This window comes from Bombina bombina, chromosome 3 (assembly GCF_027579735.1).
Source record: "Bombina bombina isolate aBomBom1 chromosome 3, aBomBom1.pri, whole genome shotgun sequence".
NCBI lineage: Eukaryota > Metazoa > Chordata > Amphibia > Anura > Bombinatoridae > Bombina > Bombina bombina.
Window position 1 is genome coordinate 209,736,094 of NC_069501.1, and position 27,509 is coordinate 209,763,602.

The 27,509-nt window shown below is 39.1% G+C and overlaps 1 protein-coding gene across 7 annotated transcripts in view; it reads left to right on the forward strand.

Annotated features, from left to right (window-relative positions):
* Positions 1-27,509, forward strand: part of NCOR1 (nuclear receptor corepressor 1) — a 1,077,134-nt gene that overhangs the window by 487,131 nt on the left and 562,494 nt on the right. For 5 of the 7 annotated variants that reach the window (XM_053706113.1, XM_053706112.1, XM_053706115.1 and 2 more), the window contains one exon: positions 12,724-12,786. The exons of the other annotated variants lie outside the window; for them this stretch is intronic. In XM_053706113.1, the coding sequence (XP_053562088.1) occupies positions 12,724-12,786 (63 nt within the window). The remainder of the gene's footprint in view (positions 1-12,723; positions 12,787-27,509) is intronic. 7 annotated transcript variants of the gene reach the window in all.

Genomic DNA, 27,509 nt, shown 5'->3' on the forward strand with positions numbered 1-27,509 from the left:
AGTGTGTTCAGTTTAAAATTTAAAGTGACAGTAACGGTTTTATTTTAAAACGTTTTTTGTACTTTGTTATCAAGTTTATGCCTGTTTGACATGTCTGAACTACCAGATAGACTGTGTTCTGAATGTGGGGAAGCCAGAATTCCTATTCATTTAAATAAATGTGATTTATGTGACAATGACAATGATGCCCAAGATGATTCCTCAAGTGAGGGGAGTAAGCATGGTACTGCATCATTCCCTCCTTCGTCTACACGAGTCTTGCCCACTCAGGAGGCCCCTAGTACATCTAGCGCGCCAATACTCCTTACTATGCAACAATTAACGGCTGTAATGGATAATTCTGTCAAAAACATTTTAGCCAAAATGAACACTTATCAGCGTAAGCGCGACTGCTCTGTTTTAGATACTGAAGAGCATGACGACGCTGATATTAATATTTCTGAAGGGCCTCTAACTCAGTCTGATGGGGCCAGGGAGGTTTTGTCTGAGGGAGAAATTACTGATTCAGGGAACATTTCTCAACAAGCTGAACCTGATGTGATTGCATTTAAATTTAAGTTGGAACATCTCCGCATTCTGCTTAAGGAGGTATTATCCACTCTGGATGATTGTGACAAGTTGGTCATCCCAGAGAAACTATGTAAAATGGACAAGTTCCTAGAGGTGCCGGGGCTCCCAGAAGCTTTTCCTATACCCAAGCGGGTGGCGGACATTGTTAATAAAGAATGGGAAAGGCCCGGTATTCCTTTCGTCCCTCCCCCCATATTTAAAAAATTGTTTCCTATGGTCGACCCCAGAAAGGACTTATGGCAGACAGTCCCCAAGGTCGAGGGAGCGGTTTCCACTTTAAACAAACGCACCACTATACCCATAGAGGATAGTTGTGCTTTCAAAGATCCTATGGATAAAAAATTAGAAGGTTTGCTTAAAAAGATGTTTGTTCAGCAGGGTTACCTTCTACAACCAATTTCATGCATTGTCCCTGTCGCTACAGCCGCATGTTTCTGGTTCGATGAGCTGATAAAGGCGGTCGACAGTGATTCTCCTCCTTATGAGGAGATTATGGACAGAATCAATGCTCTCAAATTGGCTAATTCTTTCACCCTAGACGCCACTTTGCAATTGGCTAGGTTAGCGGCTAAGAATTCTGGGTTTGCTATTGTGGCGCGCAGAGCGCTTTGGTTGAAATCTTGGTCGGCTGATGCGTCTTCCAAGAACAAGCTACTTAACATTCCTTTCAAGGGGAAAACGCTGTTTGGCCCTGACTTGAAAGAGATTATCTCGGATATCACTGGGGGTAAGGGCCACGCCCTTCCTCAGGATCGGCCTTTCAAGGCAAAAAATAAACCTAATTTTCGTCCCTTTCGTAGAAACGGACCAGCCCAAGGTGCTACGTCCTCTAAGCAAGAGGGTAATACTTCTCAAGCCAAGCCAGCTTGGAGACCAATGCAAGGCTGGAACAAGGGAAAGCAGGCCAAGAAACCTGCCACTGCTACCAAGACAGCATGAAATGTTGGCCCCCGATCCGGGACCGGATCTGGTGGGGGGCAGACTCTCTCTCTTCGCTCAGGCTTGGGCAAGAGATGTTCTGGATCCTTGGGCGCTAGAGATAGTCTCCCAAGGTTATCTTCTGGAATTCAAGGGACTTCCCCCAAGGGGGAGGTTCCACAGGTCTCAGTTGTCTTCAGACCACATAAAAAGACAGGCATTCTTACATTGTGTAGAAGACCTGTTAAAAATGGGAGTGATTCATCCCGTTCCATTAAGAGAACAAGGGATGGGGTTCTACTCCAATCTGTTTATAGTTCCCAAAAAAGAGGGAACGTTCAGACCAATCTTAGATCTCAAGATCTTAAACAAGTTTCTCAAGGTTCCATCGTTCAAGATGGAAACCATTCGAACTATTCTTCCTTCCATCCAGGAAGGTCAATTCATGACCACGGTGGATTTGAAGGATGCGTATCTACATATTCCTATCCACTAGGAACATCATCGGTTCCTGAGGTTCGCATTCCTGGACAAACATTACCAGTTCGTGGCGCTTCCTTTCGGATTAGCCACTGCTCCAAGGATTTTCACAAAGGTACTAGGGTCCCTTCTAGCTGTGCTAAGACCAAGGGGCATTGCTGTAGTACCTTACTTGGACGACATTCTGATTCAAGCGTCGTCCCTTCCTCAAGCAAAGGCTCACACGGACATTGTCCTGGCCTTTCTCAGATCTCACGGATGGAAAGTGAACGTGTAAAAGAGTTCTCTATCTCCGTCAACAAGGGTTCCCTTCTTGGGAACAATAATAGACTCCTTAGAAATGAGGATTTTTCTGACAGAGGCCAGAAAAACAAAACTTCTAGACTCTTGTCGGATACTTCATTCCGTTCCTCTTCCTTCCATAGCTCAGTGCATGGAAGTGATCGGGTTGATGGTAGCGGCAATGGACATAGTTCCTTTTGCACGCATCCATCTAAGACCATTACAACTGTGCATGCTCAGTCAGTGGAATGGGGACTATACAGACTTGTCTCCGAAGATACAAGTAAATCAGAAGACCAGAGACTCACTCCGTTGGTGGCTGTCCCTGGACAACCTGTCACGAGGGATGACATTCCGCAGACCAGAGTGGGTCATTGTCACGACCGACGCCAGTCTGATGGGCTGGGGCGCGGTCTGGGGATCCCTGAAAGCTCAGGGTCTTTGGTCTCGGGAAGAATCTCTTCTACCGATAAATATTCTGGAACTGAGAGCGATATTCAATGCTCTCAAGGCTTGGCCTCAGCTAGCGAGGGCCAAGTTCATACGGTTTCAATCAGACAACATGACAACTGTTGCGTACATCAACCATCAGGGGGGAACAAGGAGTTCCCTGGCGATGGAAGAAGTGACCAAAATCATTCTATGGGCGGAGTCTCACTCCTGCCACCTGTCTGCTATCCACATCCCAGGAGTGGAAAATTGGGAAGCGGATTTTCTGAGTCGTCAGACATTGCATCCGGGGGAGTGGGAACTCCATCCGGAAATCTTTGCCCAAGTCACTCAGCTGTGGGGCATTCCAGACATGGATCTGATGGCCTCTCGTCAGAACTTCAAAGTTCCTTGCTACGGGTCCAGATCCAGGGATCCCAAGGCGGCTCTAGTGGATGCACTAGTAGCACCTTGGACCTTCAAACTAGCTTATGTGTTCCCGCCGTTTCCTCTCATCCCCAGGCTGGTAGCCAGGATCAATCAGGAGAGGGCGTCGGTGATCTTGATAGCTCCTGCGTGGCCACGCAGGACTTGGTATGCAGATCTGGTGAATATGTCATCGGCTCCTCCTTGGAAGCTACCTTTGAGACGAGACCTTCTTGTTCAGGGTCCGTTCGAACATCCGAATCTGGTTTCACTCCAGCTGACTGCTTGGAGATTGAACGCTTGATCTTATCGAAGCGAGGGTTCTCAGATTCTGTTATCGATACTCTTGTTCAGGCCAGAAAGCCTGTAACTAGAAAGATTTACCACAAAATTTGGAAAAAATATATCTGTTGGTGTGAATCTAAAGGATTCCCTTGGGACAAGGTTAAGATTCCTAGGATTCTATCCTTCCTTCAAGAAGGATTGGAAAAAGGATTATCTGCGAGTTCCCTGAAGGGACAGATTTCTGCCTTGTCTGTGTTACTTCACAAAAAGCTGGCCGCTGTGCCAGATGTTCAAGCCTTTGTTCAGGCTCTGGTTAGAATTAAGCCTGTTTACAAACCTTTGACTCCTCCTTGGAGTCTCAATTTAGTTCTTTCAGTTCTTCAGGGGGTTCCGTTTGAACCCTTGCATTCCGTTGATATTAAGTTATTATCTTGGAAAGTTTTGTTTTTAGTTGCAATTTCTTCTGCTAGAAGAGTTTCAGAATTATCTGCTCTGCAGTGTTCTCCTCCTTATCTGGTGTTCCATGCAGATAAGGTGGTTTTACGTACTAAACCTGGTTTTCTTCCAAAAGTTGTTTCTAACAAAAACATTAACCAGGAGATTATCGTACCTTCTCTATGTCCGAAACCAGTTTCAAAGAAGGAACGTTTGTTGCACAATTTGGATGTTGTTCGCGCTCTAAAATTCTATTTAGATGCTACAAAGTATTTTAGACAAACATCTTCCTTGTTTGTTGTTTATTCCGGTAAACGGAGAGGTCAAAAAGCAACTTCTACCTCTCTCTCTTTTTGGATTAAAAGCATCATCAGATTGGCTTACGAGACTGCCGGACGGCAGCCTCCCGAAAGAATCACAGCTCATTCCACTAGGGCTGTGGCTTCCACATGGGCCTTCAAGAACGAGGCTTCTGTTGATCAGATATGTAGGGCAGCGACTTGGTCTTCACTGCACACTTTTACCAAATTTTACAAGTTTGATACTTTTGCTTCTTCTGAGGCTATTTTTGGGAGAAAGGTTTTGCAAGCCGTGGTGCCTTCCATTTAGGTGACCTGATTTGCTCCCTCCCTTCATCCGTGTCCTAAAGCTTTGGTATTGGTTCCCACAAGTAAGGATGACGCCGTGGACCGGACACACCTATGTTGGAGAAAACAGAATTTATGTTTACCTGATAAATTACTTTCTCCAACGGTGTGTCCGGTCCACGGCCCGCCCTGGTTTTTTTAATCAGGTCTGATAATTTATTTTCTTTAACTACAGTCACCACGGTACCATATGGTTTCTCCTATGCAAATATTCCTCCTTAACGTCGGTCGAATGACTGGGGTAGGCGGAGCCTATGAGGGATCATGTGACCAGCTTTGCTGGGCTCTTTGCCATTTCCTGTTGGGGAAGAGAATATCCCACAAGTAAGGATGACGCCGTGGACCGGACACACCGTTGGAGAAAGTAATTTATCAGGTAAACATAAATTCTGTTTTTTCTGTGTTTGTGTAAGTAGGTTACATAGCCTTTAGTGAAGGTTGACAAAGCCTAAGCCAGGTAATATATATATATATATATATATATATTCCAAAGCATGAAGTACTCTCCAGGACTAGGCAACATTGTTACCTTTTTATTTCAAGTAACATTTTGGGGTTTTATCCTCTTCATATATATCTCCTAAATCCTTTTACAGTCTAAGGGCACCTTAGGACATTAGCTTATAGTTTGTTATATCAGTTTAGAGATACAATTACAGCCACGTGTCTAGTGGTTGCTATAATGGTAAACCAAATACCCATTTACGCATTTAAACTAGTAGCTTATGTAGCCAGATATATAGATAGAAAGATGTGTGTGTGTCTATCAAACAAAGAACTTACTGGGTACTTGAATCTCTGGCACACAGTGAGCTGGACTACTGCTATTGATTTAATCTGCTTCATTGGCACCATTGGGTGCTTCATCCTTGTGAGTACCCATTTAATTGTGTTGATTACTCTCTGTACAGACGTTACTAGGCCATATTGGCGCCTCTGTGTCTTCTCTCCAAACAAAGAAGATCCACACTCACTGGGCTTCCAAAGGCCTAGATTTAGAGTTTGGCGTTAGCCGTGAAAACCAGCGTTAGAGGCTCCTAACGCTGGTTTTAGGCTACCTCCGGTATTTGGAGTCACTCAAAAAAGGGTCTAACGCTCACTTTCCAGTCGCGACTTTTCCATACCGCAGATCCCCTTACGTAAATTGCGTATCCTATCTTTTCAATGGGATCTTTCTAACTCCGGTATTTAGAGTCGTGTCTGAAGTGAGCGTTAGACATCTAACGACAAAACTCCAGCCGCAGGAAAAAAGTCAGTAGTTAAGAGCTTTCTGGGCTAACGCCGGTTCATAAAGCTCTTAACTACTGTACTCTAAAGTACACTAACACCCATAAACTACCTATGTACCCCTAAACCGAGGTCCCCCCACATCGCTGATCAGCCAATCGGATTGAACTTGATTCTGATTGGCTTATTCCATCAGCCAATCAGAATATTCCTACCTTAATTCCGATTGGCTGATAGAATCCTATCAGCCAATCGGAATTCGAGGGACGCCATCTTGGATGACGTCATTTAAAGGAACCGTCATTCGTCGTTCAGTCGTCGGCCAGGATGGATGTTCCGCGTCGGAGGTCTTCAGCATCCTGCCGCTCAGCTCCGGATGGATGACCATAGAAGATCCCGCTTGGATGAAGATTTCAATCGGATGGAAGACCTCTTCTGCCCCGCTTGGATGAAGACTTCAGCCGGATCATGGACCTCTTCAGCCCCCGCTTGGGCTTGGATCAGGACATCGTAGGAGCTCTTCTGGATCGATCGGTGAACCTGGTATGGTGAAGATAAGGTAGGAAGATCTTCAGGGGCTTAGTGTTAGGTTTATTTAAGGGGGGTTTGGGTTAGATTAGGGGTATGTGGGTGGTGGGTTGTAATGGTGGGGGGGGTATTGTATGTTTTTTTTTACAGGCAATAGAGCTGAACTTCTTGGGGCATGCCCCGCAAAGGGCCCTGTTCAGGGCTGGTAAGGTAAAAGAGCTTTGAACTTTAGTAATTTAGAATAGGGTAGGGCATTTTTTTATTTTGGGGGGCTTTGTTATTTTATTAGGGGGCTTAGAGTAGGTGTAATTAGTTTAAAATTGTTGTAATATTTTTCTTATGTTTGTAAATATTTTTTTATTTTTTGTAACTTAGTTCTTTTTTATTTTTTGTACTTTAGATAGTTTATTTCATTGTAGTTATTTGTAGGTATTGTATTTAATTTATTTATTGATAGTGTAGTGTTAGGTTTAATTGTAGATAATTATAGGTATTTTATTTAATTAATTTATTGATAGTGTAGTGTTAGGTTTAATTGTAACTTAGGTTAGGATTTATTTTACAGGTAATTTTGTAATTATTTTAACTATTTTAGCTATTAAATAGTTCTTAACTATTTAATAGCTATTGTACCTGGTTAAAATAAATACAAAGTTACCTGTAAAATAAATATTAATCCTAAAATAGCTATAATATAAATATAATTTATATTGTAGCTATATTAGGATTTATTTTACAGGTGAGTATTTAGCTTTAAATAGGAATAATTTATTTAATAAGAGTTAATTAATTTCGTTAGCTGTAAATTATATTTAATTTAGGGGGGTGTTAGTGTTAGGGTTAGACTTAGCTTTAGGGGTTAATACATTTATTAGAATAGTGGTGAGCTCCAGTCGGCAGATTAGGGGTTAATAATTGAAGTTAGGTGTTGGCGATGTTAGGGAGGGCAGATTAGGGGTTAATACTATTTATTATAGGGTTAGTGAGGCGGATTAGGGGTTAATAACTTTATTATAGTAGCGCTCAGGTCCGGTCGGCAGATTAGGGGTTAATAAGTGTAGGCAGGTGGAGGCGACGTTGTGGGGGGCAGATTAGGGGTTAATAAATATAATATAGGGGTCGGCAATGTTAGGGCAGCAGATTAGGGGTACATAGGGATAATGTAAGTAGCGGCGGTTTACGGAGCGGCAGATTAGGGGTTAATAATATGCAGGGGTCAGCGATAGCGGGGGCGGCAGAATAGGGGTTAATAAGTGTAAGGTTAGGGGTGTTTAGACTCGGGGTACATGTTAGAGTGTTAGGTGCAGACGTAGGAAGTGTTTCTGCATAGCAAACAATGGGGCTGCGTTAGGAGCTGAACGCGGCTTTTTTGCAGGTGTTAGGTTTTTTTCCAGCTCAAACAGCCCCATTGTTTTCTATGGGGGAATCGTGCACGAGCACGTTTTTGAGGCTGGCCGCTTGCGTAAGCAACTCTGGTATCGAGAGTTGAAGCTGCGTTAAATATGCTCTACGCTCCTTTTTTGGAGCCTAACGCAGCCTTTATGTGGACTCTCAATACCAGAGTTATTTTTATGGTGCGGCCAGAAAAAAGCCGGCGTTAGCTACACGGGTCTTACCGACAAAACTCTAAATCTAGCCGAAAGTAAATAGTGACTTTATTCAAACATTTTCGGCAACCTATCTCCCTATCATCAGACCAACGTTGTCTGATGAATAAAGTCAATGTTCACTTTGGAAGTCCAGTGAGGTGCAGATTTTTTTGGTAAAGTATAATATAATAGATAATGTGGGGGGGGGGGGCACTTAAAGTGAAACCGAAACTAATTAAAAGGATAATCGAACACACAGATGAGAAAATGTTATTAATGAACTGCTATCTGAAACCTAAACTTAATCAAAAATATTCTGACAAACTTTGCATTAGTTTCATCTTTTCAGATGAGAATCTTATTAATGAAACCTAAACTAATTATAAATATTCTGATGAACATTGCATTGTTTTAGTCTTCTATTTATTTTAGCATTCTGAACTTGAACAACATTTTACACAGATGAGAACTTTTTTTTTAACGAACTAGTATCTGAAACCTACAAAATTTGATTAACTGACTGGTATTTGAAAGCAAAGTGGCAGCCTTGAACAATACTGAATGAAAATGGTGAAAGGAGAAGTGCAGTTTGTTAGTTTCACACGTTGTTTAAAACATAATCTACAGAATTCCTTGTAAATGTGTACAGATGATTTGATTTTATACTTTGTCTTGAGGTTTTAGACATTCTATAGAATACTAAAGCGTTCTCTACAATACTTTAGTTTCTTTTGCCTGCAATATATATATAAAAATATATGTGTGTGTGTATGTGTGTGTGTATATATATATATATATATATATATATATATATATATATATATATATATATATATATATATATATGTGTGTGTGTGTATATATGTATGTATGTGTATATATATATATATATATATATATATATATGTGTGTGTGTGTATATATGTATGTATGTGTATATATATATATATATATATGTGTGTGTGTATATATATATATATTTGTGTGTGTGTGTATATATATGTATGTGTATATGTGTGTGTGTGTATATGTGTGTGTGTGTGTGTGTGTGTCTATGTATATATATATGTATGTATATATATATATATATATATATATATATATATATATATACACACACACACACACACTGTAAACCTTGGGGAATGAGGTTTACAATGGGGGGGGGGGGCTTTGCCCCCTTTGAACCCCCCATGCAGAGGCTAAAAGGATAGTGAAGATGTGTGAAATACAGTGCATCGTAAATATGTTTGATGCAGTGACACGATGCACTCTTAGAAGATTTATCATGTTACATCAGGCTTTACCTACAGCAGCTTGAGTAATGTCAGGTTTACCCTGGTATTTCTTACTTTACCCGCAATGCGTGTGTGTGTATGTATGTGTGTGTATATGTGTGTAATGTGTATATATATATATATATATATATATGTATATATATATATATATATATATATTATTGCGTTATGCAGAAATACCTTTTTTATTGGACTGAATTACGTAGTAAAAGACAAGATTTCAAGAGCTTCCACAGGACTTAAAGGGTTAGAAAATTATGCAAAATTAAACCAAACTAAAACACACTATTATAACAACTATTATTTATTCTATTAAATGAAACTGGTGAAAAACGAAGCTTCTACGATGATTTTTATTTTAAAGTTATTATAAAAGGACGGATAAGGACAATTCTGCACATGGGTGGGTATGATGTTTCTACCTAATAGGGCTCATATAACGAGTAAAAAATGGGTTTGGCACAGTAGTAATTTTATAATTAGAAATAGATGTATTAAGTTAAAGGGCCATAATACCCAAATGTTTAAACACTTGAAAGTGATGCAGTATAGCTGTAAAAAGCTGACTAGAAAATATCATCTGAACATCTTTATGTAAAAAAGAAAGATATTTTACCTCAAAAGTTCCTCAGTAGCCACATCCCATTGTAAAGGATTTCTAAGCAGCATATTATATTATATATGTGTGTCTGTCCTAGGACAGCTTAGGGGATGAGCCTCGTGCACTCTCATATTATTTCACCAATCAGGTAAAGGAAGGTTACTATGAAATCTCATGAGTTAAGTCAAATCTCATGAGATCACAGTAAGAGTTCATGACCTCAGCACTGCTGATGCTGATTGGCTGCAGTTCATTTCATTTTTTTTTTTATTTTTTTTTTTTGTACCTGCAGCTGGGAGCAGCTGAGTATAACTTTTTACACAGAACTTACTCTGCTGAGCTGAGGAGATTGTGAGGTAAAATATCTTCCTTTTTTACATAGAGATGCTCAGGTGATATTTTCCTGTCAGCTTTTTACAGTTATACTGCATCAGTTTCAAGTGATTTAGCATATGAGTATTATGTCCCTTTAAATAATTTTTTTGAGTTTCCTATCCCTTTAACAAACACTGATCAATATTTCTTCAGACCTGAGGAAGAGAAGACGCTCTCGAAATCTCGTCTTTTGCTATGTAATGTTAGCCCAATAAAAAAGGTATTGCTTCATACTGTAATACTTGTGTGCTTTTGATATTTATACACAAACATGTATTATATATTGTATTTCACAGCTGCGAGACCTATAAAGGATCCAGTCGCAGAAAACTAAATTTTAGGTGTAATTTTTGTCAGCCAGGGAGGGAAGTGAGTGGCCCTCGTGGGTGTCTTGTGGAATCTACACCAATGTTTCAGGCCTTTATCTTAAGGTTCCAGTAGCTCCTTGGCATCTGGATTTGTCAAGCCCTGGCATACAAGTTCATGAGACTCTTTATTTGAAAGCAGCAAATCACTACTTTAAAATGAGTGTTCCTATGCCTGGTAGCTGTTCTAACAGATTTGTATACCTCACATCACTTGTCCTATTTTCCAGTTTTAAGTGATTATATTGAAAATGAACCTTCACACTATTCTTAGAAATATATTACAAGACCCCTTATTTGGGTTACCACAATTTAAATAAAGGGTCAGTAAACAAGTTGAGTATATAATGTTTAATTATGTGTAGTAAAAATCTTTGCAATGTACTTTATTATTTATTTTCATACTTTTTCTTGTAATTTAAAGAGAGGAAACCCCAAATTTTTATTTGTTTATTTGGATAGAACAAATAATTTTAAACAACTTTCCAATTTACTTTTATTATCAAATTTGCTTCATTATTTTGCTATTCTTTGCTAAAGGAACACTACTGGCAGCTGCATGAACACATCTAGTTAGCCAATCACAAGAGACAAATGCTTGCAGGCACCAATCAGCAGCTAGCTCCCGCTAGTGTAGGATATGTGCGTATACTTTTTCAACAAGGGATACCAAGAGAGCAAAGCACATTTGAAAATAGAAGTGAATTTAAAAGTGGCTTATAATTGCATGTTCTATCTGAATCATGCAAGTTTAAATTTGACTTTCATATCCCTTTAAAGGGATATGAAACGCAACTGTTTTCTTCCATGATTCAGATAGAGAATGCAATTTTAAGCAACTTTCTAATTTACTCCTATTATTTTTTTTATTTTTTTTTAAAGGCAGGAATGTAAGCTTAGAAGCAGATCTATTTTTTGTTCAGTACCCTTGGTTGTGCTTGCTGATTGGTGGCTATATTTAGCCACCAATCAGGAAGCGCTACCCAGGTTCTGAACCAAAAATGGTCCGGCTTCCTAAGTTTCAAATACAGATATCAAGAGAATGAATTTCATTTCATTTGGATTTCATATTTGTTCTCCAGTTCTGAGAACTGATATGGCACATAGTAGGTATGACACGCCTAACCCTGTTGCATATTTTTTTCTCAAATTGGCTTTAGCAGAAATGATCAAATAGGGACAAAAAAAAAAAAAATAGAAAGTTTGCTGACTGATGGTTGGTAGCCATGTATACTTCTGTAACAAGTCCAAATTGGCTCTTCTGAAAAAGGCAAGAGAGAGGTGATCTTTGGCAGTTAAAAAATAATTGGATTAATCAAACATTTTCCGACTCGCTCAGTATTTTTGTTTATTGCAAGACTGCTTGTAATTACAAGGCGTTTACTCTCCCTTTAAGGAATGTTATTATGCAAGGGTTTCCTGCCAATGAGACAAGGGGTTTCATGCCCTTATTATTGTCAATGGATCATCATCATCCTAATAATAAGATGGTAGCGGCGGCTTATTTTGTGGTCTATCAGGGCTCATGGATCCCCTTTTCTCTGAGCAAAAACATATTTTGCAAATATTTAAAAAATTGTAGAAATGATTGGGATAATACTTTTTTTTTTTTACTTTTTTTTGTGCATTTTGTTTTGTAAAATTAAGTAAGTCGTACATACATTGTCAAAAGTAGTTTAAATCGCCTCTCTAGAAAAAAAATAGTGTGGAGGTTTACCATTTATGGAGCCTTTTTCATTTCATTGATCTTGCATATGTTAATATTGGGTATATGGAGAAAGTATATTTACTATAGTTTACTGTTAAAGACCTGTTTGTTTTATTTATTCCAAGCAACGCATAGTTATACCTAAAAAACAAACAAACAAACTATAGATTGTTTGGATTCTGATGTAGTTAGTGGACAAGCAGTGTATGTTTTTTTTTATTTTTTTACTTCACCCTAAAGCTAAATAATTTTCTGCCATTAAATTTTGAATGGTATTAATCTTTCATTTTCACACAACTTTTCAGTCCATTGTAAATGTGACATTCAATTGTTACAGAAGCATTCATTAGCCCATCCTTCATTCACTAGCTTGTCATAAGCTTATGTGTCTTAATAAGAACTGACTGCCTCCTGCAGTCAGACGTTCTTCCCCTTGAATGGCTTTACGGAGGAGGCCTGAATGTAAACGGATAACTAGAGTGTGGGCTTTGTACAACTGGTGCTCATAATGCAAATCCAAGCCTTTCTTTATGATGGGATTTGCTGTGTTGTGCTTTCAGCTTCTGCAGAGACCGTGGAGACCTCACGCTGGACTGAAGAAGAAATGGAAATTGCTAAAAAAGGTAAAGATTTCAAGTTTGGTTTCTGTAGATTTGTTACATTCAGACAGTAGATACAATCTGTAGTTCTGGAAAGATTTTTTTATGGTAAAGGAGCATTAAAGGGACAGTCTACAATAGAACTTTTATTGTTTTAAAAGATAGATAATCCCTTTATTACCCTTTCCCTAGTTTTGCATAATGAATATAGTTATATTAATTTTCTTTTTACCTCTGTGATTAACTTGTATCTAAGCATCTTCTGACAGTCCCATGATCACATGACTTTATCATCTATTGACTTGCATTTTAGCCAATTAGTGCTGTGTTGTGCTTACTCTTAAATAACTCCCCGAGCGTGAGCACAATGTTATCTATATGGCTCACATGAACTAGCACCCCCTGTTGTGAAAAGTAACATAGTAACATAGTAGATAAGGTTGAAAAAAGACTGAAGTCCATCGAGTTCAACCTATACAAATCTAAAATACTTACAAAAAGCTCCAGTTAAGCTTAAATAACCCCATTAAAATGTGACCCATTTAATACTAGCAATCATATCCATGAATTTTGTTTATATACAGAAATTTATCCAGACTATTTTTAAATGTATCTATGGTATTGGCATTCACTACCTCCTTTGGTAATGAGTTCCACAATTTTATTGCTCTTACAGTGAAAAAACGTTTCCGTTGCAGGAGATTAAATCTCCTTTCCTCCAACCTTAAATTATGACCTCTTGTCAGAACCAATTTTCTTGGAATAAAAAGAGCTTCTGCCATCTCTGTATATGGGCCTTGAATATATTTATATAAAGTAATCATGTCACCTCTCAAGCGCCTTTTTTCTAAAGAGAACAGACCCAGTTTGGCTAGCCTCTCCTCATAGGTTAATTTCTCCAATCCCCTTATTAGCTTTGTGGCCCTTCTCTGAACTTTTTCTAGTTCTGCAATATCTTTTTTAGCAATCGGTCCCCAGAACTGCACTCCAAACTCAAGGTGAGGTCTTACCAGGGCTTTATATAATGACAGAATTATGCTTTCCTCCCTTGAATCAATGCCTCTTTTAATACATGCTAGTATCTTATTAGCCTTTGAAGCTGCTGCTCTGCATTGTGCACTCATCTTTAGCTTGTTATCTATTACTACTCCCAAATCCCTTTCCTCCTGTGTTTGGCTAAGTCTTGTCCCATTTAAAAAATACATAGCCTTCTTATTTTTACTTCCAAAATGTAGAACCTTACATTTTTCCGTATTAAATCTCATTTTCCATTCACTTGCCCATAGTTCTAATTTTAGCAAATCCCTTTGCAAAGAGAGTTCATCCTGCTCTGACCTAATGACCTTACTTAACTTAGTATCATCTGCAAAAATAGAGATGTCGCTATTTAATCCTTGCTCCAAGTCATTTATAAAAATATTAAAAAGAACAGGGCCCAGTACTGATCCCTGGGGGACGCCACTGATTACCTTTGTCCAATCTGAGTATGATCCATTTACTGCTACTCGTTGCTCCCTATCTTTTATCCAGTTATTTATCCATGAGCTAACATTTTCAGCTATTCCCAGTCCCTTAATTTTGTGCATTAATCTCTCATGTGGCACTGTATCAAATGCCTTTGCAAAATCTAAGTATATCACATCAACTGATTCCCCTTTATCTATATTTTTACTTACTTCCTCGTAGAATCTAATTAGATTAGTTTGACATGATCTATTTCTCCTAAAGCCATGCTGATTAGAACTCATAATCTTGTTTACACGAATATGCTCATCAATATAATCCCTTATAATCCCTTCAAATATCTTCCCCACTATTGATGTCAGACTAACTGGTCTATAGCTTCCTGGATCATCCCTGCTTCCCTTTTTGAAGAGTGGCACCACATCAGCTTTACGCCAATCCTGGGGTACCATGCCTGAGGATAATGAGTCCTGAAAAATTAAGAGTAAAGGTTTGTCTATAACAGTGCTAAGTTCACTTAACACCCTTGGGTGTATTCCATCTGGGCCTGGAGTTTTATTTACCTTAATATTTTTTAGTTTTTTCCTGATATCCTCTAAACAAAACCCAGTTAGTGGTATGGACTGGCATGTTCTATTCTGTTCCAAAGTATCATTCAATGGTTCCTCTCTTGTGTATACTGAAGAAAAAAACTGGTTTAGTACCTCAGCCTTTTCCCTGTCATTATTTATCATGCTACCCTCCACACATTTTAATGTACCTATATTATCCTTCTTAGATTTTTTGCTATTTATGTACTTAAAGAACCTTTTAGGGTTAGACTTAGAATCCTTGGCAATTAATTTTTCATTTTCAATTTTGGCTAATTTGATTGCTTTTTTGCATGCTTTGTTACATTCCTTATAAATATTGTATGCTGAGTCTGTACTATTTTCTTTTAATAATTTAAATGCCCTACGTTTTTTCCTAATTTCTTTTAACACATTTTTATTTAGCCATAACGGCTTATTTTTTTTATTTTTATTTTTATAACCATATGGTATGTATTGATATGTATATTTATTTAACAAATTTTTAAATATTATCCATTTATCCTCTGTATTTTTATTAGAAAATACATTGTCCCAATTTATATTATTTAATGATTTCCTTAAATTGTTGAATTTTGCTTTCTTGAAATTAAAAGTCTTAGTTAAGCCTTTAAAACACTGCATATGAAAAGAGATTTCAAATGTGACCATGTTATGATCACTGTTACCCAAATGTTCTTTAACTTCTATGTTTGATATTATATCTGTATTGTTTGATAGCACTAAATCCAATATAGCTTTACTCCTAGTTGGCTCCTCTATTAATTGTGACAAGAAGTTATCCCTGAGAACATTTAAAAATCTATCCCCCTTAGCTGAATTACTAGTTTCATTGGCCCAGTTTATATCAGGGTAGTTAAAATCTCCCATAATTACAGCACTGTTATTAGCAGCCTTACCTATTTGGATAAGTAGTTGAGTTTCCTCCGGGTCACTAATGTTGGGAGGCTTGTAGCATGTTCCTAGTAATATTTTTTTAGGATTTTTCCCCCCACTCTTTATTTCAACCCACAGGGTCTCTACATTGTCACTTGTATCATAAATATCTTCCCTTATTGTAGGTTTAAGGTCAGGTTCCTCCACCCCTTTTATTATTCCTGTCCCTCCTAAATAATGTATACCCCTCTAAGTTAACTGCCCAGTGATGTGAATCATCCCACCAAGTTTCAGTTATACTGATAACATCATAGTCCTCTTCTGCAACTAAGAGCGTCAGCTCCCCCATTTTACCTGTCATGCTTCTTGCATTTGTTGTCATACATTTAATTTTCATGTGCTTTCTGCTGCTACTTGTTGTACTTTCCTCTATACTTTCTAATGTGACATTTCTTAAGTCATCCCTTCCTTGAGATATTAATGGAGTGACATATTCAGACACTGATCTTTCTGTTCTATTTTGTTCAAATTGACCCTCCCCCCCTTTGCCTAGTTTAAAAGGTTCTCTAAACGTGCTACCATCCTTTCCCCCAACACACCTGCACCCATGTCATTCAGGTGCAATCCATCCTTACTGTACAATTTGTACCCTAGTGAAAAATCAGCCCAGTGTTCTAAAAAGTCAAACCCCTCATTTTTACACCATGTTTTTAGCCATGAATTAACAGACCTTAGCTCCTTCTGCCTTACTGAGTTAACACACGGCACTGGTAATATCTCAGAAAATATTACTTTGGATGTCCTTGCTTTAAGCTTGCTACCTAACTCCCTGAAGCAAATAAAAAAGCATGTGATAAGAGGCTGACTATAGTGGCTTATAAACAGGTAGAAATATAGAGGTTTAAATGTTATAAAGTATATTAATATAACAATGTTGGTTGTGCAAAGCTGGGGAATGGGTAGTAAAGGCGTTATCTATCTTTTTAAACAAAAACAATTTTACTGTTGACTGTCCCTTTAAAGGCATTTTTCCTGGTTGTATGTAAAAGAAGACATTTAAACTTTGTCATGGTCTCCCACTATAGCTGTGGAAGTTGTCATTCTCTACCAATAGCACAGACTGTCTCATGGTATGAGTTATACACATACACATTGTGTCAGTTTTCCAAACCAACTTATGCAGTTTTAATTAGATTTTTTCTTCTCAAGAAAATGTTTTAACATGGTTAAATTATGTTTTTCATATGCATCATAACAGTTTCTGAGTTTACTGTTCCTTTAAACTGCCAGAGAGTATTTAGAATGGTGTTAGTGCGTGCTATGCATGCTATCCGTTCATTCTGGAAATTTTGTTTTTGCTAGTCAGCAAGTCAGAACCTGACAAATCTCATTATCCAGGCATATCCACAGCTTAAACAATTTTATTTCTTCCATAATACGTCTCGGTTATTCTACATATATCTAATACTGTATAATGTCTGGCTCAGAAGTCTCAAACACATTTCACAATCCCTACACTAATTATTGATATTGGCTCAAGAAGCACAAGACTGAATGGCTTTTCTATTTTTATTGTCACCCTTTGTTTGAAACGGAGATGATATTTTTATTGTGCTAAAACACCCTGATTATTTTTAGGGTTTAAATACTCATTCAATATTTGATAGCTGGAAATAAATATAGTCTGTTCTGGTTTATTTTAGCTTGTTTTACGAAGACCTTAGTGATTTACCTTAGCTTTATATTAGTAATACACATTTCTCATATATACCTTTTTGAAAATAGTTTACTTTTTAAGGAAAATCTGCACTGCAGTGTGCTGTTCAGCTTTGTATATTGACTTTATATATTCTAACATATATTGCACTGTGGTGATACGATGGGGTAGTAAACATCTGTGTAGTATTTAAGTCATCCGTTACTTGTCCCACTTAACATCTGTGTTTTGAAGAGGAGATTTAAGCATATTTTCATTTTATTATTTATGGCCATTCAGACCTATATATCCATAAGGATATTGAATTTCATGTGAATTCTGAACCAGTATAGTTATTTACAGGAATACCAGAATCAAGCAAGCAGGTGTCTACCTGAAATGACTTTCATTTGAATGTGCTTTTCAAAGTAGTTTGCATGTGTGTAGGTGTGTGGTGTGTGTGTATATGTTTGCACAAAGCTAATTCTAGAAATTGTTTTTGTGTGCATACCTAATTAGGGGCATGTGTAACATAATTTGTTACATTTATGTTTAGAAATATGTGTGTGGGTGTGTATATATATATATATATATATATATATATATAATATTCCTTTATTTAACTGTTCTCAAATCTTCTCATCATAATTTGACCCTGTACTGTTTATATATATATATATATATATATATATATATATATATATATATATATATATATATATATATATATATACATACATATACACACACACACACATACACACAGTGCTTCAGACTTGAAAAAGGAAGACATTCTTCCAACAGCTTGTCATCTTATAAATGTATAGTTAGTCCAATAAAAAAAGTAGCATTGCTCAATGCAATACTCTTGTTATTTTGATATCTAAATCTCTGGACTAACACGGCTACTCCAATCAACATGTGTGTGTGTGTGTGTGTGTGTGTGTGTGTGTATGTGTGTGTATACATTATATGTATATATGTATGTATATATGTATGTATGTATATATATATATATATATATGTATGTATGTATATATATCTATATATATATTTTTTCTTCATTAGTACGGAATAGATTTACATCCTAATACTAAAAGCAAATAGCTGGTAAGACAAGGTTATTGAATATGCACTATTTACAAATGTGATCTAGATAGAAAGTAGAAATGTCTTTATCTTTAAATCACTCTTACTAATCCAATGGTAATGCATTTAGACAGTGCCAAAGTATAATTGCGCTCCACAAGGAGTAGGCTTGACTTTTTAAATAGCTTTAGTTCATTTTGGGTGAACACAAGGCTAGTAAGGAAAGATAGTAACAGGTGTTGAAACATTACACACTGATATTTAAATCGGAATAATTATCTGTCATTTTCACATCTGTGGTGTATTCAGTTTGGTTGCCAAATTGAGTTAATCAAATATCTAACACCATCTGTCTTTTAAAGTGGAATGTTGGACATGACAAAGCATTCAGCCTTTCTACTCTACCTTTGCAAAAAATATAAAAAAAAATCTTATGAGTGCTTAATCATGTCAGATAGAACGGTGTAATCATATATCTATATCTTTTATCAAGTCAATGCTTTTAAAGTATCTTTAAAATGTGTTTTCTTTCATACAGGTGGTTAGAGTCCATGATCCATTACTCATGGGAATTGCCCTTCTCTACCACTAGTAGGGGGTAGAGTTCCAAACCCCAAGATCTCTATTAAATCCTTTTACACATACCTTAGTCTTTACTTTGCCTACGCTGGAGGTGGTTGAAGAATGAAGATGTGCATGTGATTTTCAGAGAGAAGTGTTTTCAGTCTATGTTCAGGCCCGGTTTTCCCTCAGTGTACAGTGCTTGTCAGAGGGATGTATATAGAGTGTGGTTAATGATTCTATGCTTTCACCTCATGGGAAATCTTTCATAAACCCTCTGTAATCGGTCGCAGGGATTTGTCTTCTGCCTCCCTTTATGAATCTACAATATACTACTATTTCCATAACCTCTGCTATGTTTCAATTCTGGTTTGCAGTTTGTCTGAATAGTGATTTTAGTGCTTCCTGACATATATTTTTTTTTTTTTTTTTTAAGCTGCTGTTTTTGAAGCGTTTGGCTTCTCTCTCATTTTCAAACAAACAGTTAAAGTATTTCCTATGATATTTCTGCCATGGCTGCCCTCAGATTTCACATGGACTTGTCCTGCGGCCTTCTACCGGTATCTGCACTGGATAGACTCTCTCTACTGGATACTGGTGCCTGATAGGGGACTTACTCTGTTTCTTTAAATGTTTCAGGTTCCTGTATACTTTAATATGTTTAAAAACATTACAGACTATACTGAGTGGATTTATTAACTCTCTGATAGCTCTGTGTAGACTTTATCACCTTTCTGTAATAGGTGTTTGGCTCTAAGATATTAGCTGGCATTTTTGTGCAGTCAACAATTTAGTTGTGCACACTCTAGTTTTTTATGGGATGTGTTTTTTTATGGGGTTTTAATGTTTATTTTGCTTTATACAGAAAGTGTTTGGTTATTTTGCCATTTTCTTTTTTGCCCACACTCTTGCAGTTATCCCTGCCCCCTCAATTTCCTGGTCTTTTTCAAATTTTGTTGCGCCTACTCACTCTAGATAAGCTGTGCTGTGTTTATAGGTCTGTAATCATCCAGTTTGATGCATCTAATCATGGATTTAGTTGCTATAAGAGGGGGGGAGTACTCATGCAAAAGCAAAATTTATGCTTACCTGATAAATTTATTTCCGGATATGGAGAGTCGACAACTTCATCAATTACTAGTGGGAATATCACTCCTGGCCAGCAGGAGGAGGCAAAGAGCACCACAGCAAAGCTGTTAAATGTCACTCCCCTACCCATAATCCCCAGTTATTCGACCGGAAGGAAAAAAGGAATAACACAAAGGTGTAGAGCTGCCTGAGGTTTAGAAAAAAAAAAAAGTTTTAAATTTAAGGGTAGGGTCGTGGACTCTCCATATCCTGAAATAAATAAATTTAACAGGTAAGCATAAATTTTGTTTTCTTTCCTAAGATATGGAGAGTCCACAACGTCATTAATTACTAGTGGGAACCAATATCCAAGCTAGAGGACACAGATGACTAGGGAGGGATAAAAGACAGGCAGACCTAAACAGAAGGCACCACCGCTTGAAGAACCTTCCTCCCAAAAGAGGCCTCAGCCGAGGCAAAAGTATCAAATTTATAACATTTAGATAAAGTGTGCAGAGAGGACCATGTTGCAGCCTTGAAAATCTGTTCCACAGAAGCTTTATTCTTAAAAGCCCAAGAAGACGAGACAGCCCTCGTGGAATAAGCCATAATCCTCTCAGTAGGCTGCTGACCAGCAGTCTCATAAGCAAAACTGATAATACTTCTTAACCAGAAGGAAAGTGAAGTAGCAGTAGCCTTTTGATCTTTGCTTCCCTGAGAAACAAATAAAAAGGGCAGAAGAATGGCGAAAATCCTTAGTCGCCTATAAATAGAACTTTAAAGCATGCACAACATCCAAGTTGTGCAACAGACACTCCTTATGATAAGGATTGGGACAGAGAGAAGGAACAACAATTTATTTCATGTAAGTGGCAAGAGTCCATGAGCTAGTGACGTATGGGATATACATTCCTACCAGGAGGGGGCAAAGTTTCCGAAACCTCAAAATGCCTATAAATACACTTCCCACCACACACACACCTCATTTCTCTTGTTAAGTGTAGTCAGTCCACGGGTCATCCATTACTTATGGAATATATATCTCTTCCTAACAGGAAGCTGCAAGAGGATCACCCAGCAGAGCTTGCTACATAGCTCCTCCCCTCACATGTCATATTCAGTCATTCTCTTGCAGCCTAACTAGATAGGTCGCTGTTAGAGGTCTGTGGTGTTTTTTTAACTTAGTTTATTTCTACAATCAAAAGTTTGTTATTTTAAATGGCACCGGAGTGTGCTGTTTATTCTCAGGCAGCATTAGAAGAAGAATCTGCCTGCGTTTTCTATGATCTTAGCAGACGTAACTAAGATCCACTGGCTGTTCTCATCTGAGGAGTGAGGTAACTTCAGAGAAGGGGAATAGCATGCAGGGCCCCCCTGCAAACGAGGTATGTGCAGTAATTATTTTTCTGAGGAATGGAATTGACTGAGAAAATACTGCTGATACCAATGTAAAGTAAGTTCAGCCTTAAATGCAGTGATAGCGACTGGTATTAGGCTGATGAGTGTGTGTACACTGAATGTATTTTTCTAAGGAATGGAATTGACTCTGAAAATACTGTTAATACTGAAATAATGTATGAGCCTTAACTGCAGTAAAAGCGACTGGTAGCAGGCTTATTAATAACAATTCATAACTTTTCAAATGTATGTTTAAAACGTTTACTGGCATGTTAATCGTTTTTTGTGAGGTACTTGGTGATAAAACTTATTGGGGCATGATTTTTACCACATGGCCATCTTTGTTTTCTGCATAGAAACAGTTTTCTGAGCTTCCCCACTGTTGTAATATGAGTGGGAGGGGCCTATTTTAGCGCTTTTTTGCGCAGAAAAAATTCAGTCACAATCTGTCTACTTCATCCTCCATGATCCAGATCGTCTCTAGAGAGCTCAGGGGTCTTCAAAATTCATTTTGAGGGAGGTAATCAGTCACAGCAGACCTGTGACAGTGTGTTTTGACTGTGAGAAAAACGTTAATTATTAAATTGTTAATCCGTTTTTGGGTATTAAGGGGTTAATCATCCATTTGCTGGTGGGTGCAATCCTTTGCTAACTTAATACATTTACTGTGAAAAATTGGTTGCTATAACTATTTGGTTCATTGTTATTTCAACTGTGACAGCTTTTTGTGCTTCTTAAAGGCACAGTAGCGTTTTTTATATTGCTTGTAAATTTATTTAGAAAAGTATTTCCAAGCTTGCTAGTCTCATTGCTAGTCTGTTTAAACATGTCTGACACAGATGAATCTCTTTGTTCACTATGTTTAAAGGCCAATGTGGAGCCCAATAGAAATTTATGTACTAATTGCATTGATGCTACTTTAAATAAAAGTCAATCTTTACATGTAAAGAAATTATCACCAGACAACGAGGGGGAAGTTATGCCGACTAACTCTCCTCACGTGTCAGTACCTTCGCCTCCCGCTCAGGAGGTGCGTGATTTTGTGGCGCCAAGTACATCAGGGAGGCCCTTAGAAATCACTTTGCAAGACATGGCTACTGTTATGACAGAAGTATTATCTAAATTGCCAGAATTAAGAGGCAAGCGCGATAGCTCTGGGTTAAGGACAGAGCGCGCGGATGAGGTGAGAGCCATGTCAGATACTGCGTCACAGTTTGCAGAACGTGAAGACGGAGAGCTTCATTCTGTGGGTGATGGATCTGATCCAGGGAGACTGGATTCAGAGATTTCTAATTTTAAATTTAAGCTTGAGAACCTCCGCATATTGCTAGGGGAGGTATTAGCGGCTCTGAATGATTGTAACACGGTTGCAATTCCAGAAAAATTATGTAGGTTGGATAGATACTATGCGGTACTGGTGTGTACTGACGTGTTTCCTATACCTAAAAGGCTTACAGAGATTATTAGCAAGGAGTGGGATAGACCTGGTGTGCCCTTTTCCCCTCCTCCCATATTTAGGAAAATGTTTCCTATAGACGCCACCACACAAGACTTATGGCAGACGGTTCCTAAGGGGGAGGGAGCAGTTTCTACTTTAGCTAAGCGTACCACTATCCCGGTGGAGGATAGTTGTGCCTTTTCAGATCCAATGGATAAGAAATTAGAGGGTTACCTTAAGAAAATGTTTGTTCAACAAGGTTTTATCTTCCCCTTGCATGCATTGCGCCTGTCACTGCTGCGGCGGCATTCTGGTTTGAGTCTCTGGAAGAGGCCATTCGCACAGCTCCATTGGATGAAATTATGAACAAGCTTAAAGCACTTAAGCTAGCTAACGCATTTGTTTCTGATGCCGTCGTACATTTAACCAAACTTACGGCTAAGAACTCCTTATTCGCCATCCAAGCGCGCAGAGCGCTATGGCTTAAATCCTGGTCAGCTGACGTGACTTCTAAATCTAAATTGCTTAATATTCCTTTCAAAGGGCAGACCTTATTCGGGCCCAGCTTGAAAGAAATTATAGCTGACATTACGGGAGGTAAGGGCCATGCTCTACCTCAGGACAGGGCCAAATCAAAGGCCAAACAGTCTAATTTTCGTGCCTTTTGTAACTTCAAGGCTGGAGCAGCATCAACTTCCTCCGCTCCAAAACAGGAAGGAGCTGTTGCTCGTTACAGGCAGGGCTGGAAAGTTAACCAGTCCTGGAACAAGGGCAAGCAGGCCAAGAAACCTGCTGCTGCCCCCAAGACAGCATGAAGAGAGGGCCCCCTATCCGGAAACGGATCTAGTGGGGGGCAGACTTTCTCTCTTCGCCCAGGCTTGGGCAAGAGATGTCCAGGATCCCTGGGCGTTGGAGATCATATCTCAGGGATATCTCCTGGACTTCAAAACTTCTCCTCCACGAGGGAGATTTCATCTTTCAAGGTTATCAGCAAACCAAATAAAGAAAGAGGCGTTTCTACGCTGTGTACAAGACCTTTTACTAATGGGGGTGATCCACCCAGTTCCGCGGACGGAACACGGGCAGGGATTCTATTCAAATCTATTTGTGGTTCCCAAGAAAGAGGGAACCTTCAGACCAATCTTGGACTTAAAAATCCTAAACAAATTTCTAAGAGTTCCATCATTCAAAATGGAAACTATTCGAACCATCCTTCCCATGATCCAAGAGGGTCAGTACATGACCACAGTGGATTTAAAGGATGCCTTCCTTCACATACCGATTCACAAGGATCATTATCGGTACCTAAGATTTGCTTTCCTAGACAGGCATTACCAGTTTGTAGCTCTTCCCTTCGGATTAGCTACGGCTCCAAGAATCTTTACAAAAGTTCTGGGCTCACTTCTGGCGGTACTTAGACCGCGAGGCATAGCGGTGACTCCGTACCTAGACGACATTCTGATACAAGTTTTCAAACTGCCAAGTCTCATACAGAGATAGTTCTGGCATTTCTGAGGTCGCATGGGTGGAAGGTGAACGTGGAAAAGAGTTCTCTATTACCACTTACAAGAGTTCCCTTTCTAGGGACTCTTATAGATTCTGTAGAGATGAAAATTTACCTGACAGAGGCCAGCTGACACCTGGACTCAGCTCTCCTTCTTCCTCATTTTGTATCAAAACTTCTAAATGCTTGCCGTGTCCTTCATTCCATTCCACACCCGTCAGTAGCTCAGTGCATGGAAGTAATCGGCTTAATGGTAGCGGCAATGGACATAGTACCATTTGCGCGCCTGCATCTCAGACCGCTGCAATTGTGTGTGCTAAGTCAGTGGAACGGGGATTACTCAGATTTGTCCCCCCTACTAAGTCTGGATCAAGAGACCAGAGATTCTCTTCTATGGTGGCTCTCTCGGCCACATCTGTCCAAGGGGATGACCTTTCGCAGGCCAGATTGGACGATTGTAACAACAGACGCCAGCCTTCTAGGCTGGGACGCAGTCTGGAACTCCCTGAAAGCTCAGGGATTATGGACTCAGGAGGAGAAACTCCTCCCAATAAATATTCTGGAATTAAGAGCAATATTCAATGCTCTCCTAGCTTGGCCTCAGTTAGCAACTCTGAGGTTCATCAGATTTCAGTCGGACAACATCACGACTGTGGCTTACATCAACCATCAAGGGGGAACCAGAAGTTCCCTAGCGATGTTGGAAGTCTCAAAGATAATTCGCTGGGCAGAGTCTCACTCTTGCCACCTGTCAGCGATTTACATCCCAGGCGTAGAGAACTGGGAGGCGGATTTTCTAAGTTGCCAGACTTTTCATCCGGGGGAGTGGGAACTTCATTCGGAGGTCTTTGCTCAACTGATTCTTCGTTGGGGCAAACCAGATCTGGATCTCATGGCGTCTCGCCAGAACGCCAAGCTTCCTTGTTACGGATCCAGGTCCAGGGACCCGGGAGCGGTGCTGATAGATGCTCTGACAGCCCCTTGGGTCTTCAACATGGCTTATGTGTTTCCACCATTCCCGATGCTTCCTCGTTTGATTGCCAAGATCAAACAGGAGAGAGCTTCGGTGATTCTGATAACGCTTGCGTGGCCACGCAGGACCTGGTATGCAGACCTAGTGGACATGTCGTCCTGTCCACCGTGGTCTCTACCTCTGAGACAGGACCTTCTAATTCAGGGTCCTTTCAAACATCCAAATCTAATTTCTCTGAGGCTGACTGCATGGAGATTGAACGCTTGATTCTATCAAAGCGTGGCTTCTTGGAGTCGTTTATTGATACCTTAATACAGGCTAGGAAGCCTGTTACCAGAAAAATTTACCATAAGATATGGCGTAAATATTTATATTGGTGCGAATCCAAGAGTTACTCATGGAGTAAGGTTAGGATTCCTAGGATATTGTCCTTTCTACAAGAGGGTTTAGAAAAGGGCTTATCTGCTAGTTCGTTAAAGGGACAGATTTCTGCTCTGTCTATTCTTCTACACAAACGTCTGGCTGAAGTTCCAGACGTTCAGGTTTTTTGTCAGGCTTTAACTAGGATTAAGCCTGTGTTTAAGACTGTTGCTCCGCCGTGGAGCTTAAACTTAGTTCTTAATGTTCTTCAAGGCGTTCAATTTGAACCCCTTCATTCCATTGATATCAAGCTGTTATCCTGGAAGGTTTTGTTTTTGATGGCTATTTCCTCGGCTCAAAGAGTCTCTGAGTTATCTGCCTTACATTGTGATTCTCCTTATCTGATTTTTCATTCAGACAAGGTAGTTCTGCGTACTAAACCTGGGTTCTTACCTAAGGTAGTTACTAACAGGAATATCAATCAAGAGATTGTTGTTCCATCACTGTGTCCTAACCCTTCTTCAAAGAAGGAACGACTTTTGCATAATTTGGACGTAGTCCGTGCCCTGAAGTTCTATTTGCAGGCAACTAAAGATTTTTGTCAAACTTCTTCCCTGTTTGTCGTTTACTCTGGACAGAGAAGAGGTCAAAAGGCTTCGGCTACCTCTCTCTCTTTTTGGCTTCGTAGCATAATACGTTTAGCCTATGAGACTGCTGGACAGCAGCCTCCTGAAAGGATTACAGCTCATTCTACTAGAGCTGTGGCTTCCACCTGGGCCTTTAAAAATGAGGCCTCTGTTGAACAGATTTGCAAGGCTGCGACTTGGTCTTCGCTTCACACCTTTTCAAAATTTTACAAATTTGACACTTTTGCTTCTTCGGAGGCTATTTTTGGGAGAAAGGTACTTCAGGCAGTGGTTCCTTCTGTTTAATGTTCCTGCCTTGTCCCTCCCTTCATCCGTGTACTTTAGCTTTGGTATTGGTATTCCATAAGTAATGGATGACCCTTGGACTGACTACACTTAACAAGAGAAAACATAATTTATGCTTACCTGATAAATTTATATCTCTTGTAGTGTAGTCAGTCCACGGCCCGCCCTGTCTTTAAGGCAGACCTAAATTTTAATTAAACTCCAGTCACCACTGCACCCTATGGTTTCTCCTTTTTCGTCTGCTTTGGTCGAATGACTGAATATGACATGTGAGGGGAGGAGCTATGTAGCAAGCTCTGCTGGGTGATCCTCTTGCAGCTTCCTGTTAGGAAGAGATATATATTCCATAAGTAATGGATGACCCGTGGACTGACTACACTACAAGAGAAATAAATTTATCAGGTAAGCATAAATTATGTTTTTTACAAACTTTGCCTCCTATGGAGGTGGTGAAGTAAGTTGTGCTCGATTTCTTCTGTGATGGGCGCTTCTAAGCATTCTGAAGCCCAATTCCTCTCAAAGTACAGAGTTTGTCAGAGGGATGGGAAGGGGGAGTATTGCGTGTTGATTTAGTGGTTTTACCCATGGGAAATCCTTTCAAAGGCTCTCTGTAATCATTTGCAGGGATTCACCCCCTGCCTCCCTTTTCAGATCAACGTTATACTCCTATACCATTACCTCTGCTGATATTTTTCAGTACTGGTTTGGCTGTCTGCTATATATGGATGGGTGTCTTCTGGTAAGTATGTATCATTTTTTAAGACACTCTCAGCTATGTTTGGCAATTTATGTTATAAA